We start from the raw sequence: 16,870 nt of genomic DNA, 5'->3' as shown, positions 1-16,870 counted from the left end.
CAGTTTGCAGTCGAGGACAGGCAAGTGTTTGGCTGTGAAGTCAAAATACCTCCAGCAGCAAAAAGCTGCTACGGTCTCTTAGCTTAATGCTGTAATCTGAACTGATTAATCTACTGAATAGAGTGTACCACAAATGGGTTTAATATGGTGGACATCACGCTAAGGGATTTGCCCTTACATTAACCTTAGAGGCAAAGTGCTATTCATCAGTTTAAAAGTACCACCCACTTTTATGCTGAAAACAGCAGCCAAAATGCAGAAGCAGTGTATGAAAAACTAACTACACCCCATGATTCAGTGACTTTTAGAACCACTTTTATCAGCAATACCTTAAAATACTTTTTTTCTGTATGATTTTCTCACTTTCTCACAGCTTTGTGCAGAAATTTTGGTCCACTTTTCTGTATAACATTGCTTCAGTTAATTGTTCATCTGAGGTTGTACTCACCTAATTTTAAGACCTGATTTTTATGCCCCAATACATAAAAAACAGAAGTGAAAGAAGGTGTACTTTCTTTTCACTTTGCCTGCAATAGCCCCATAAAAAAAACTCCAAAAAACTATCTTTCCATTAAAAGCTTTACCTGACCAACAAAATTGCTCACAAACAATTTTTAAAATCTATTAGTCATTCAGAAATGTATTCTTATGTACCAATTTGCTGCTGTTCTCTGTTGAATCTCAGCTTGCATTGATTATTTTGGACGGCTGGTCAAAAGAAGCAATTTCAAAATGCCATCTATCCGATGTTATATAAATGGTTTGATTACTTTATTCTCTTGAAAGTGAAAGACTAACTAAGCTAATTCTGCTTGTTTCTAGGAGACCAGGAGGTGGAGGAGAAAGACATAAGCGCGGACCTTCACAGTCCTCTGATCTACCCTTTGCCTGAAGAGATTCAAAAGGTTAGCACTACTTTGAAAGTTCCTGATTATTTTGGTTAGAATTATATCTGAACACATAGATTCTAGTCTTAACAAAGCAAAATTAAGTCATTTTCATTCTATACATGTGTTTGGACCGTACTGTACCTTTTAAAGCACCATGTTAATGAAACACCATCTTGAAACCACATATGTTGTTAACAAACGTGCTTCTTTTTACAACTCAAAAATGTAAATGTGTTGAAATTACATTTGTTGCAATGTGAGGTGTGCTTCGTCGCTGCACCCACTCCATATGCTGCACTAATCCATATAATTTGAATAAGAAATGGAACAATGCTTCCTCTTGTAATCTTCCATCTGTTTTAACGTAAAGCTCGCTCTCAGTAACACGGCAACGGCAGCGTGTTGCTTTGTCTCCGTGTCAATGTGAGGTAGCGGTTGCATTTTCCCATATGATATGCCATATGGTATGAATATTAATGATCAGGGAATCTTGCTTGTTTTTCCTTTTTAACCACGAATCACATTACAGTGGGGGAAATAATTATTTGACCCGCTGCTGAATTTGTGAATTCTGCAGGGGAAAGAAATGAAAGAAATCTCTTCCAAAGAAATCAAGAGTTTCTAAATTCTATGGCACTTTCATTTTAATGGAGAGAGACAGAATATCAAACAAAGATTTGGAAAAAAACCCAAACATCAAAGTTATAAAGTGATTAGCATGTCATTTAGAGAAAAGTGTATTTGATACCCAAGTAAAAAAAAACTTAGTACTTGATGGAGAAACCCTTGTTGGCAAGCACAGTGGTAAGATTTTCCTTGTTGTTGGTCACCAGGTTTGCACATGTCTCAGGAGGGATTTTAGGTTTCTTGGCTACTGCTTGGCAACTCGAAACTTCAGCTCCTTCCACAGATTTTCTATAGGATTGAGGTCTGGAGACTGCTAGGCCACTCCATGACCTTGATGTGCTTCTTCTTTAGCCACTCCTTTGTTGCCTCAGATCATTGTCATACCGGAAGACACATCCACGACTCCACGACATGTCTTCAATGTTTTGGTTGAGGGAAGGAGGATTTCAACCAAGATTTTATGTACACGGCCCCATCCATTGGCCCAGATGCAGGGAGGTCATCCTGTACCCGTAGCAGAAAAACAGCCTCAAAGCATAACGTTTCCACCTCCGTGCTTGACTGTGGGGATGGTGTTCTTTTGGTCACACTCAGGATTTCTCTTCTTTCTCCCAATCCTTTTCTGATCCTATAACCTCATCATTTAGATGTTCACTGGCAAACTTAAGACAGGCCTGTACTTGTGCCTTATCTAGAAGGGGACCTTGTGGGTCGATGCGTCTCTAACAGCATTACCATCAACACAGGAGCATCACAGGGATGTGTCCTCTCGCCACTGCTCTACTCCCTCTACACTTCAGACTGTGTGGCCACCCATGGCTCCAACACCATTGTGAAGTTTGCTGACGACACAGTGGTGTTGGGCGCCATCTCCGACAACGATGAGGCGGCCTACATGGATGAAGTGAAGAATCTGGCATCATGATGCCAGGACAACCACCTCCAGCTGAACGTTGGCAAGACCAAGGAGCTGGTGGTGGACTTCAGAAGGAGTCAGCACAGAGACTACAAGCCCATCATCATCAATGGAGCTCCAGTGGAGAGGGTGCAGTCCTTCAAGTATCTTGATGTCCACATCTCCTCAGACCTGACATGGGCTGCCCACATTCAGGTCCAGACCAAAAAGGCTAGGCAGCGCCTGTACTACCTACGACAACTGAGGAAGTTCAGGGTCTCTCCAGAGATCCTCAGGATTTTCTATAGAGGCGCTGTGGAGAGCATCCTCACACAGAACATCACATCCTGGTTTGGGAACAGCTGTGTTAAGGACCAAAAAGCCCTTCAGAGATTGATCCATACAGCAGAACGCTGCTGCAGGATTGCTCTCCCCCTGCTTCAGGACACCTACACCAGGAGATGCCGGACTACTGTAGAGCAGCGCAGATACTGAAGGACCCGTCCCATCCTGGCAACAAACTGTTCCAACTTCTGCAATCTGGTAGAAGGTTCCGCATCATCCGGGCAAGGACAGAGAGACTCAAGAGGGGCTTCTATCCCCAAGCCATCCGGGCCCAAAACCAAACATTTCACTGTGTGTTATACTTGTATAACTATGCATGTGATGAATAAAGAACCTTGAACCTTGAACACCATGAGGCAAGTCTTGTATGAAGCCAAATTTTCCAGTGACAATAGTATCGTTAGTATCCTTACAGCCAGCAGGTGGTTAATAATGATGGGGACCTTTGAAACTGTCTTTCTGTATCTGTAGATCTCAAAAGGCTATGGAGCTTGACAATACACCCTTGTCTTTGCCTGTCTGCGTGTGTACTATACCCTTGCTTTCGCTGCCTAGGGTTGGGTGTATAATCTTAAGACACTATCATGATTTTGATTAAAACTGTCATGATCCTGGGTCCTTTTGACCCAGCGTTTTGTGTTTTCTCTTCGCGATTTTGGTTCTGTTCTCTAATTGGTGTTTACCCTGTTCCCCCCCGTGTGTTCCTGTTTTATTGTGAAGGTCTGCGTCTTATGTGAGTGTTTTCAGTTTGCCTCCCTGGTCTCGTCATGTTAATCACTCCCAGCTGTGTCTCCCACCTGTGTGTAATCTCCCTGTGTTCTCTGAGTGTATTTAAGTTGTATTTTCTGTCTTGGTAATCGCTGGTTCGTCTGTGTTGTTTCCCCTCGCTCTCCCTGTATGTATTTCTCCGGACCTCCCTGCATCCTCATTCTGGTTTGTCTTATTAGTTTATCCAGTTTAGGTTTCCGGTTTCATGTTTTGTCGCCACCGCTGTTTGTACTCACACCCCTGTAAATAAACACTCATCTGCACCAGAGCTGCCGCATTTTGGGTCCTATTTCATATTCCACACGGCTTGCCCCGGCAAACCGTGACAGTACGAACCAGCCACCATGGACCCAGCGGCAGTGAATCCGTCCGAGGAGCTCCAGGACGACATTGCGTACAATGTGGAGATTCTCCTCGGGCTATGGCTGGAGAACCCTCCAGAGGAGCTTCGTCGTGCCGTGGAAAGTCGGCTACAACGGCTCTTTTCTGGCCTGCCATGGCTTCTGCAGTCGCTTCCTCCGACCATGCAGGCTTTTCTCCGGCTCACACCGCACCTTCTCTCAGCCACTCCTGCCTCGCTGCCCGACTCGCCGGATCTGATCTTGCCCGGCCCGTCGGAGCCGTCTGCGGGGAGGAAACGCCGATCGCGCCGCAAGCGCGCCACCCCACAGCCGGACGTTCGGGCTTCTAAATCACCGGCTGTGGTGAGTGAGGACTCTTTTTCATTTTCGGACTGCATGACTGTTCATTCAGGGGCTGCGTTTTGTGTGGCGGATGTCAACGCGAGCTGCTTATCGCCTGTGCAGCTACCGGCAGCTAAGTTAGCTCCCCCGCAGCCACTCTCAGCTCGGTTAGCTCCCCCGCAGCCACTCTCAGCTCGGTTAGCTCCCCCGCAGCCACTCTCAGCTCGGTTAGCTCCCCCGCAGCCAGTGCTCCTCTCAGCTCAGTCTCCTGTGCCTCCTTCAGTTCAGTCTCCAGTGTCCCCTTCGGTTCAGTCTCCAGTGTCCCCTTCGGTTCAGTCTCCAGTGTCCCCTTCAGTTCAGTCTCCAGTGCCACCCTCAGTTCAGTCTCCAGTGCCACCCTCAGTTCAGTCTCCAGTGCCGCCTGTAGCGCAGGCCCCAGTAGCTCCAGTGCCGCCTGTAGCGCAGGCCCCAGTAGCTCCAGTGCCGCCTGTAGCGCAGGCCCCAGTAGCTCCAGTGCCGCCTGTAGCGCCTCGCCTGGTCCAGCCTCAGAGCCTTCAGCCTCGCCTGGTCCGGCCTCTGCCTGTGCTTCGCCTGGTCCGGCCTCTGCCTGTGCTTCGCCTGGTCCGGCTTCAGCCTGTGCTTCGCCTGGTCCGGCTTCAGCCTGTGCTTCGCCTAGTCCGGCCTCTGCTGCCTCACCTGGTCCGGATCGCCATCGCCTGAGTCGCCGCCGTTGCCTTCCACGCGGTCGGCCCCCTGAACTGCTCCGTCGTCTCCCTCGTCGCCGCCGTTGCCTTCCGCACGGCCGGCCCCCGGACCCTCTTCGCCTGAGTGGCCGCCATTGCCTTCTGCACGGCCGGCCCCCGGACCGCCATCGCCTGAGTGGCCGCCGTTGCCTTCCGCACGGCCAGCCCCCGGACCGCCATCGCCTGAATGGCCGCCGTTGCCTTCCGCACGGCCGGCCCCCCCGAACTGTGTCCACGTCGCCGCCGTTGCCGTCCGCACGGTCGGCCCCCTGAACTGTTTTGGACTCCTGTGCTGTCGGCCCCCTGGCCGGCCCCCTGAACTGTTTTGGACTCCTGTGCTGTCGGCCCCCTGAACTCTTCTGTTTTGGACTCTGTTTTTTCCTGTGTTCTGGTGTGCTTCGTTTCTTTTGGTTTTGGACTCGTTTTTTGTTTTTGTCTTTTGGCCTTCTGGTGCTCCGGTTTTGTTTTGCTTCGAGCCCTCCTTCCTGGGCCCCCGCCGCCCGCCCTGGTCGGGTTGTTTTCTGTTTTTTCTGGCTGTTTTGTTTCTTGTTGGGCTGTCTGGGGCCAGCCTTTGAGGGGTGGGTACTGTCATGATCCTGGGTCCTGGGTCCACACGGCTTGCCCCGGCAAACCGTGACAAAAACTGTATTCCTGGCATATAAGGTTTTTCTTTTTCCCATTTGCATTTGTATCCATTGAATGCATTAATTATCACTTCATCAAACAGATTCTGATGTGACTCATCATGCGAACGGTTTAGTTAGGTGATGGTGGGGTACGTGGGATGTTGCGCCTCTGCTCTTTCTCTCTGAAATAACTGAGACACTCAGTTTTTTTAGGTAATACTTCCACATTAAACTTAACAGTGCAGTTTCATATTTGGGGATGTGGACTATTTTTGTTAATGTTGTTTTTAATATGAAACTTTAAACACACACTAAAACTTAAAAGGTGCCATATGATATGCTTCATCCCTGTTTGTTTTTCTTATTATCTCACACTCTTGTTGCAATAAATCTGGATTATCTTTCAGTATGTTACATTTGTCATTTATGACCCATTTATGTAGGCTGATCCAGTGTGGCAAGCGCAAAGTAGTAAAAAGTCCCTGTGTGTGTGCACTTCTCTCTGCTGTTGCTTTGCTTCTTCTTTGCTGTTGCACTTCCTCTGTCTGCTGCTGTCTAGTAATTACTGGAATATGCTATGGCTTAGAACAATACACTCCCTGGTTTAATGTAATGGTGGCCGTTCCATCCCCGAGTTCATAAAAAGGTCCCATAGTCTCCCCCAGCAGACTCCCATAAACACCTTCATTCATTCACATCCCCCGTCTATCTCTCTGCTTGCTGAGAGTCAAATGGGAATCCGTTCTGTTATTGATTTCTGTGGCAGGTACCTACCATCCATTTCTGTCCTTCTGTGTATGATTTGTCACAGGGGGCATGTGATAACCAGACATGGAGCAAAGGCCTGAAAGAAAGGGGCATTAACATAATCTAATGCATGACTGGAGAAGGAGACTCATTTTTGCCCCTTTGATTTAGTCAGGGTCTGTCTTCCTCCTTTCCTGTGTTCCTGCCTCTGTCATGTACTCAGATTCTAATAGATCTGTGAAATAGAGGACATTCTGGGCTTAGCCCCCCACCCCGCACACCCTCCGATGGGTGCACTTCAGTACCATTTATTGGAGGCTTAGGCAGCCAGGGTCGAGCGAAGAGCACAAAAACCACAGAGGTCGTGTGTGTTGCATGAGCAAAGCTGTGGGCAGCACCATGTGTACTGGTTGGCGTGGGAGGCAAAGAGGAGGTGGTGTACTAACAGGAACATTTAAGTGCTGTTAATCCTGGTGTGCTGGGAGAGGGCTGGCTGTGAGCTTTAATGGTGGGCTGCTGTTTTACAAACACACACACACACACCTACGTCATGCCTCTCACCCACGCACTCAGGCACTGAAACAAATACTTTCACTTAACTTTCATGCCAACAGTATGTTTATTGTGAGGGATGCAGGTGATTAACTGCAGCCACAGGATCACAGTCATTAACAAAAAGCCTCACATTTCAGGACAGGACATAGTGCAACATCACCAACTATCAATACAGTTTTCATGCACATGTAGGCTTTCTCCTGCTCTCTTATTTTATTATTTTTTATTTAAGCTGTTCATTCTTTTAACTTTGTGCTTTCCTCTGTATTGATTATTTTAGTGAGCCTCATTGAATACCAAGGCAACAGTACCAGCCATCCTTTAAACAAAGCAGAACCTTTGTTAACCGATTTATGTCTCTGCGGTTGGCAGTTTTTTTTCAAGAGAAACTAAAATTTGGTATTTGTACTTTCACTCAAACATGCTGAGAACGCATGCTGCTGCTTTGCAGTTTCACCCTGTGTCATGTGAAAGCAGTCACACTTCCCTTCAGTCTCGTTCTTTGTCTTTCTCAAGGACACATCAGTAATCATTATTCATGGAGCAGATAACACTGCCCCCTTTTTCCATTGCTGGTCATAGAATTGAAAATCAATTCACACCTAACTGTCTAAGCTGATGATCAGACTGCTGGCATGTTTCTACAGGTACCAGTGAAAACATTATTCAATTTGAGGACTCAGATGGTAAAACTCTAAAATGCAATGGTATCATCCTTTTAGTCTGTCATAAGATATATACATTTCTGACCAAAATTATATTTTTTGCAAATTAAAAAAACAACCAAAAAAGTAAAAAACAAATAAGCAAACTACCACGCCTTACTGTGCAGTTCTTTAAATGAGTGCTTGAGGCTGACACTATAAACTATGATAGAGGAAAACAATGATTATATGCTATATAAATGCATATAATCATGCATTTATATAGCAAAATGGTTATGCCACAGTCGCACTGAACAAACAGTGGCTGGAGATCACAGCAAGGCCAAAATTAGTGTCACTGTGTGCAATGGATTTTGTGACGCTTACCTATGAAGTGTTTTTGCCAACTTATTACTGTGATGCCTGTATATAAGTTGGGAAAAATGCAAACATGTTGCTGCTTGCACACACAGAAATTTATATAAAGAACAATTGCAATCACAAATCTCCCTGCTTTCCTGGGTGTTCTGTCCTTCACATCTTCCCTGCCACCAGCGTCTAGACCCTGGGAAGTCCTGTCCTAAATCCTATCACCGCTTGGAGTCTAATTGCCTGATACATTAATTGATTTCTCTATCTCAATAAGACATGTCCATTTCTTCCAAATGATTAACCCTCATCGAATTATTTACAAAAGTCCAGCTGGAACCTGATTTGAAATAGAAATTCAGAAAGTCCCCCGCAAATAGTGGCATCATTGCTGCAGGATGGCAGCTTAACTCTATAATGACATAGGTGCTCAGCAACCTTACTATTATATAGAAATATAACTAGAATGCAACTATTTGGTAGCCAGTTGACTTGAGTCCCTGTTGCAAAGAAATGTGTCGTAGATGAGTTCCTCTCTTCATCGCAGACTGACTCAGATCGATTACAACATGTTGGCAATCTGTCTGTGTTTTTAAATTTAAAGCAATTATTTGCAAACCTTCACAAATCTGTCTGAGAGTGATTGCAATCACTCTGAGACACATTGTTGCTGTTTAGAGACAGGTTGCCTCTAGAGCTGGGTGATATAAGATTTTTTCATATCACGATACGTTTTTTTCATTTCAGGCGATAACGATATCTATCATGATATAAGCCAAATAACTATATTTGTGAGATTTAAATGCGCCGTTGCTCACAAGTAAAATGTGAAATAATCAGCAGTTTGTTTTTATTTAAATATTTATTTCCCATAATAAGTTCAACAGGGTAGATGTACTTAAGGAACATGAGACTTTTTCAGATAAATAAAGGCAAATATTGCAAACTACACAAAAGGCAGCCGCTAAAGTGTTTAAGTTTCAAAATAGAACAAACAAAACAGACTAAATTGTCAATTCCACTTAGAAACAAAATATTAATTCTAAAAATAAATCTTAGTTTGTTTTACAGAAGAACAGACAAAACTGACTAACTTTTGTCAATATCAAATAAACTGAGAACTAAAAGGAAATTCTCAATCTCTCCTTGTTGTATAGCTGAGCTTTTCAAACACTTTTAACAGTTACTTTAGTCTGACAAAAGCCGAATGACGAATTAGCGCTTCCAGTCAGAGACTGAGGCTACGTCCTAACGTACACGGGTATTTTTGAAAACGGAGATTTTCCATTTTCGTTTTAAAAAATAATCCCGTCCACACAATAAAGGCAGAAATGAAGGAAAACGCTGCTATGAACATGCCAAAGCAGCAGGTGGCGCTAGATTCCTAACCGTGCAGAAATGTTGGCCAATCAGAAGTCTAGAAGCCTCGGTGGGAAAAAGTAAACAAAGCTGGGGCATAGAAGCAGAACAGAGTCGTATGTGTGGAGGGACAGTAACTGTGTGTATATGTAAGCATTTAAACACTGCAGAGAGTAGAATTAACAGTAACAGTATTGTAGAAATTCATTTCACCGAAACAATAACGTGGCGCACAGTGTGACGTCAAAAAATGCTTTGACGCTGCGTTTTCTCCGTTTTTCTAGTTCACACGTAAATGCAAAAACGCAGTTTTCAAAAATCTTCGTTTTCAGTGACCAAAAACGCCGTTTACGTGTGGACGAAAGGTGCAAGCAAACGCATAGAAAAATCTGCGTTTTCAAAAATACCCGGGTACGTGTGGACGTAGCGCATGCACCAGTTTATTGTATTTCCAGACTTGCTTTCGGCACAATTTACAGTGCACGCTACTCTGTTTTTTGTCAGACTTGAAATAGCCGAAATACCTTCACACTACGGAACTTCTATGGCTCTTCTGTTCGACAATCTCTCCGGCATTGGAACCATCATCTGTTTTCTCTTCGGTAACCTTCGGTCACGCTCGGTTGATTTTTCTAGTCGGCACACTCATTTCCTTCATTACCCGGGCGGAACGGTGGCTGGCTGCTTCCCAAACAAATACACATGTGCGGCTTGGCACTTGTGCTGTACGTAACAAGTAACGTGACGTGACGCTGCGGCTGTGATTGGTTCGGCTTTGCGCTACGTAATTTGGATTGGCTGTTCTTTTTTTTCTTTTTTTTAAGAGCGGCGAGGTCTATCGCGATAGTTTAATTTTTCTATCGAGAAAAAGTTATATCGCGATACATATCGTTATCGTTCTATCGCCCAGCTCTAGTTGCCTCCCACAAGGCAATCATCTATCAACTGAAAATCAGCACCCAGAGGCTAACGCCCAACACTCTCTATGTGTTTTCAAGATGGCGGCGCACGTAGTTGCAGCAGCTCAGTGTTCTACCGATCGATGCTATGTTTGGATAATTTTGTACGCCTTATGTTTGTTTTTGTGTTCTACCAGCCAAGCGAATAACATCTATAGCCGACATGATCTCCTCAAGATTGGAGTAAGCTACCGCGAGAGCGTGACTAGCAAATTTGTCCGCTTACACAAGATACCGGTGGAAATAGCGAGGAGTCCGGGCTCCCCATGGATTGTTATCCCTTCGGGGTGGAGGCGCAGGCGGCGTCGAGAGAGAAGGAGACGGCGAGGCTGCAGGGCCGGCGCGCTAGCCAGGCTACGGAGGCAGCCACTCAAACCACCGCTCCCCAGCCTATTCATCACAAATGCCAGATCCCTCGCGAACAAGTTGGACGAATTGAGATTGCAAATAGCAGCGAATAACTTCATCAAAGACTCATGCATCCTTCTTATCACTGAATCCTGGCTACATCAATCCATTCCAGACTCTGCTATTGAGCTAGCAGGCTATACCACACAGCGACATGACCGAACAGTGGACTCCGGTAAGCGCAAAGGAGGGGGGCTCTGTATGTATGTGAACAACAGCTGGTGTACCAACACAGTGATAATAGACCGTCACTGTTCACCGGACATTGAATATCTGACTGTTAAATGCAGGCCCATCTACCTACCTAGGGAGTTCACCGTTGTCATAATAACAGCTGTTTACATACCACCAGATGCTAATGCTAACTCTGCGATCGCACTCCTGCATACAAACATCAATAATAAACAGAGCACTTACCCTGACGCTGTACATATCGTAGCAGGGGACTTCAATCACGCAGACTTAAAAAGAGCAATCCCCAAATTCCACCAGCACGTCAAGTGTGCCACTAGGGGTGACAAGATTCTGGACAAAGTTTATTCCAACATCAAAATGGGCTACAGGGCCAGACCTTTGCCACATCTGGGTCAGTCTGACCACTTGTCACTGTTTCTAATCCCTGCATATGCCCCCCTCAAGAAAACTGCTCTTACCATCACAAAGAATATTACCATATGGCCAGAGGGTGCCTCTCAGCAGCTGCAGGACTGTTTTGACAGGACTAACTGGGATATCTTTGAACATCAGGACTTGGAAATGTTCACAGACGGTGTCCTCTGCTATATAAAACACTGCATAGACACTGTTACAGCAGTCAAACGGATCCGGGCTTATCCCAACCAAAAGCCCTGGATGACCCGGGAGGTCAGGCAGCTGCTGAAGGAGAGGAACATTGCGTTCAGGTCTGGCAACAGGGATTACTACACCACAGCCCGATCCAACCTGAAGAGAGGCATCAGAGAGGCAAAGGGGGACTATAGGAGGAGGATCGAGGACCATTTGAAGAGTAATACCAGCCGGCAGGTGTGGCAAGGCATCCAGCACCTAACCAACTATAAGATCAATCTCGGAGCTGCGGACGGTGACCTGGAGCTGGCAGAGGAGCTGAATATCTTCTTTGCCCGCTTTGAGACCAGGGTACCGGAGGTATTGGAGCCACAGCAGCAACACGCCACCCATAGCAGCACCACCCTCACCCTGGAAGAGCACGAGGTGAGGCGCATGCTGCAGGCTGTTAACCCGAGGAAGGCGGCGGGTCCTGATGGTGTGCCAGGTCGAATATTGAGGGATTGTGCAGGACAGCTGGCTGGGATCTTCACCAGGATTTTCAACAAATCCCTCGCACAGGCGACTGTCCCACTCTGCCTGAAGTCCTCCACCATAGTCCCCTTGCCTAAGAAGCCCCACATCACCGGCCTGAATGACTACAGACCGGTGGCACTCACCCCAGTGGTAATGAAATGCTTTGAGAAGCTGGTCCGCAGACACATCACAGCAGCCCTGCCCCGCAGCCTGGATCCACACCAGTTTGCCTACAGAGCAAACCGATCCACGGAAGACGCTGTAGCCACAGCACTCCATGCTGCATTAACTCACCTGGAAGAGCATGGTAGCTATGTGCGGATGCTCTTCATGGATTACTGCTCAGCTTTTAACACCATCCTTCCACACAAACTGGTGGCCAAGCTACAAGACCTGGGGCTTCCATACAGCACCTGCATGTGGATCAATAGCTTCCTCTCGGGCCGTAGACAGAGAGTCAGAGTTGGCCATCACACATCCTCAGCCCTGAGTCTCAGCACTGGCTCACCCCAGGGCTGTGTGCTCAGTCCACTGCTCTACTCTCTCTACACACACGACTGCACTCCTCGCCACCACAGCAACATCTTTGTGAAATTTGCAGATGACACCACAGTGGTGGGGCTCATTTCCAAGGGAGACGAGTCTACGTACAGAGACGAGGTGGAGCAGCTGACGTCATGGTGTAAGGCCAATAACCTCCTCCTCAACACTTCAAAAACCAAAGAACTCATAATAGACTTCAGAAGGAAAAAGGCAGAGATCCAACCACTATTCATAAATGGGGATTGTGTAGAAAGGGTGGCAAGCTTCCGCTTCCTGGGAGTCAATATAGAGGAGAACCTTTCCTGGAGTGTGAACACCTCCGAGCTGCTGAAAAAGGCCCAACAGAGACTGTACTTCCTGAGAATTCTCAGGAGGAATAACATCACACAGAGACTGCTGGTGTCCTTCTACAGAGCCACCATTGAGAGTGTTCTAACTTACTGCATATGCATCTGGTACACTAGCTGCACAGGGGCTCAGAGGAAAGCACTCCAAGGGATCATTAACACCGCCCAAAAGATCACTGGCTGCCCTCTCCCCACACTGGAAGTTCTACACAACGCCCACTGTTTTAAAAAGGCCCAAAACATCATAAAAGACACCTCACATCCTGGCCACTCCCTGTTCGAACTGTTGCCCTCAGGCAGATGGTACAGGGCAATCAGAGCAAGGACTAATAGACTCAAACACAGCTGTTATCCAACTGCAATAACACATCTGAATACTACAAAAAAAATGTCCATCACGCCACTCTTGTGTTAATCTATGCACGGTCTGAAGCATGTGTGTGGGAATGTATGTGAATGTTTTACTGTTATATCTTATTAGTATTTTAAGTATTCTATCTATTTTATTTATTGAATTTTATTGATTTATTTATATTTTGATATTGCTAGGGATGATGCAATGATCGGGGACCATTCTTAATTTCGTTGTTCTCATGACAATGACAATAAAGTTTCTGATGATCTGATGATGAACAGTGTTGTACGATGAACTTGTGGGGGACCAGCTGCTTACAGCCACTAATTAAAATCAGTTATGAATTTTAAAAAAATCAGTTCAATCACTAATCATCAGTTTTCTTAGTTTATCTTATTTTTAGTTCAGTGTGCCATTAACTAGCTTCTTTAACTTCTTCATGACCAATGATGGTTTTTTTTTAAATAAGTTGCTTTTTTAAATTGTATTAAGACTTAAAGTTATAAGGGGGAGGAACTCTGAGAGGTGGATGGTGACATATGCAGCTATAGTTGATAGCTATCTGTAAGCTAATTTGAGCCACTGAACCGGACCTCTGAACAGCATTTGCCACATTTTCGTTGTTATTATCTCTTAAATGTCATGGATTGTCGTGTGGTTAAATGCCACAGACTGTGCCCAAGTCTTATTAAAGTAAATTCTAGTATAAGTATTAATTACAGCTGACAGATCTGTACCATGCACCCATATTATGAATGGTTGTTGTGTTAGCTGATGACTCAGCACTTTACTCTCTTGTCTAATTGCAGTTGCTTCTTGACTGCAGCCAAAATGCTTAAAACTGGGTTAAAAATGGCATATGGGTATTTTATAGACAGTCTTTATTTTTATTGGGCCCTTTTGCTTCAGGATCTTCTCCTTTGTTAACACAGTGACACAGCATAATTCTTTGTCCCGCACTGCCCCCAAAACAAAGTCTTTTCACTCTCTCCTTGCTTGTCAGGACTTTTCTTTATTCTCCAAGATGCCAAAGTGACACTTTAACTTAGAAAAGTGCTCCTTGTTTCTTGGCATAGTTTTCAGACACATTTGGCCTAGAAGGATGAGCTGTTTTCAGCGCAGCATCCGGCAGAGTACACCACAGTCTTTTTATGCAACAGCAGAGCACCTCTTGTTCTCCATTAGCTGCTTACACCACCTATTTACTTCTCTGAGACGACCTCAAACACACACAGTGTAACAGGACAAGACGTTCATCTTCTGAAGAGAGGGAAGCGTAGTGAGAAAGAGATACAGAGAGGAAGCAAAAAAAAAAAAAAAAACAATTAGAGAAGCAAGGGACATTACTTGGTGTTAACTTCAGAAATGTTGTGGTCTGTGAAGCAAAAACAGGTCGAGTCGTTCACTTTATGTGAGCAAGTGAGATGAGCGAAAGACGGTCTTTTTGTCTTTTCATCAGAGGAAGTCAGTGCAGAGAGTGACATCAGAAAGATGCAAAGTTCAAAACTCTTTCGCTCATATATTTATATAGACAGAGACCCACATATCTGCATGTATGTTGATTCCTTTCAAACCACAACACACACTTTCTCAACAAAACAGGAGATCCTAAACAAAACATTGGTGCTTAAAAGTGCAAAGCTAGTGACACATCATTATATCCGGGTCCAGAGCAAAGATCTAATGTAAACACAAAAGTAACTTAGGCAGTTTTTCTCCTGGAAAATGTAATTATAAAATAACTGCTTTAAACTTTTTTTTTGAATGATAACTAAAGTAACTTATCCCTATAACTCTTATCAAATAGTAATACCAAAAAGTAATACCTGGGATGTTGTATTTTGGGTCAAGATTTTTAACCAGCAACTTAACGTTCTACTTTTCCACCATGTGACCCCATCAGTTATTTCCATCTACTGTCCCTGTTGTATGGAGCACAATTAGTGAATGCTAGTGGAGTCATTAGTTTACTTGGTTTGCACATCACTGGCTGCTAGTATCTCCTCCTCTGTAGCCTGGTTTTCCTCGTTGCTGGTTGCTGAAGTAGGTCCTCTTTAGGTGCTAAATAATGGGAAGCTGAAATGTGGCTCCTGCTCCCAGATATGCCCAGTGCTGTTGCAGGCAACATAAATGTGGGTCGTCATAGCAATGATATCACCAAATAACATTTTTATATCACATACAAATTTATGTGCCATATCGTGATATATGCATATATATCCTATTGCAAAGATGGGAGGGTCCTGTGGCTGCAACGCAACCCCAAATCACCAACCCTCCACCACCAGGCTTGATAGTTGTTATGAGGTGTTTGTGCTGACATGGATTATTTCATAGTGCTGTGCATTAAAGCCAAATATTGACATTGTTCCAGGAGTCTTGTGTGAGAAGTGCAAATGAACCATACTTGTTCAGTTTTTTCTAATTCTACCTTCACGAACTTTCACATTTAACACACTAATTGACATCTGTAGAGTCTGAGATGTAGTTTTGGGGTTTTTTACAGTTTCTCTGGGTATTGCACAGTTTAATCTTGAGGGTGAATTTGCTGGGTCATCGTCGGCTGCTGGAAAGATTGAAATGTGTCTTGACTGTTTTCCACTTAGAATGTCAGGCTACAGATTGTTTGGAGATGGACTTGTAACCCTTCCCAGATTGATGGGGAACAGCAATTGCCTCTCTAGGTTTCCTGCCTTTTCTTGTTAACATTGCGTTAACACACGCATGAATGCTTCAGGCCAGCAAAGTGATCAATCAAGTGCATTTGATTAGCAGCAGCCGGGTTCTGCTTACTCTCTTAATTCCTATGTAATCAGTGAGGGTTTACTTAGTTATTCACATGACTGGATAGAGTCATGTGAATAACTTTGTTTTTCATATGACTATTCTTAAATAAGACAGTAACAGTGGTTTTTTTTTTACACATTAATGTACAAGTAAATGTAAAAATGATGGTAATTTTTTCTTATTTTAATCATTTGGGACAAAGTGTTTTCCTCAATCACTTTTTCACTCTTTATTTTTTTTTGTTTAAATGTTTTCCTGCATTCACATTGTGTAATTGATGAAGCCCCTGTTTCCCATGTAGGATTACTAGTCTGCAGATACAGAGCTGCTGATGTCATTAACTGTAATCAGAGTCCATGTTACAGGAAAAACTGTTAAGACTGTTAAGACTGCTTAGATTTTAGGCAATGAAAAATACAAGTTGTTATCTTCTTAATTCTAAAAGTGCAAATTTGCTACATTTAATTGTTTTTTTTATGGCCTGAGTAATGAAAATTTTTAACATCCAAGTGCTTTCATCCAACATCTTTCTCTGGGTTTATTGTTATAGATGCCCAGGTTCAGATCAAAGTCATAAAGCCTCTGCCTTGTCCTATCCTTTGACTGTCCTGCTGAGGGCTTTCAGCTGCTCTTGTTCTGCTTCCACTCAGCCATCCATATTTAATGTGAGCATGGCAAAGTATTCCAGACAAAAAGGAGGAGAGGAGACACAGTCCCCATGTCTGAGTAAATTACACCATGCTACACATCACTCCTCTTTTGTGTTGTTCTCTGTCTGTCTTTTCTTTTTCACGTATCCTCCCTCCGAATAAATGGTAGCTTCAACCCCAAAACACTCCTCTCTCAATAATATTTCAGGAGGTCATTGGGTAATGGTAGCACATGTGTTGTCTGTTCGCTATAATCATTATAACCAAC

General features: G+C 44.5%; 1 protein-coding gene across 1 annotated transcript in view; it reads left to right on the top strand.

The window, feature by feature from the left end:
• Positions 1–16,870, top strand: part of lekr1 (Leucine-, glutamate- and lysine-rich protein 1) — a 101,995-nt gene that overhangs the window by 3,591 nt on the left and 81,534 nt on the right. Inside the window, exon 2 of the mRNA XM_085429622.1 lies at positions 823–905. Coding sequence (XP_085285748.1) covers positions 823–905 — 83 coding nt within the window. The remainder of the gene's footprint in view (positions 1–822; positions 906–16,870) is intronic.

The sequence above is a fragment of the Copadichromis virginalis genome, linkage group LG14 (genome assembly GCF_057382275.1).
Source record: "Copadichromis virginalis isolate Kocher_CV1m ecotype Utaka linkage group LG14, C_Virginalis_male_GT1.1, whole genome shotgun sequence".
Taxonomy (NCBI): Eukaryota; Metazoa; Chordata; class Actinopteri; order Cichliformes; family Cichlidae; genus Copadichromis; species Copadichromis virginalis.
The sequence above is the reverse complement of the archived record's forward strand: the minus strand, read 5'-3'. Positions and strand labels throughout refer to the sequence as shown.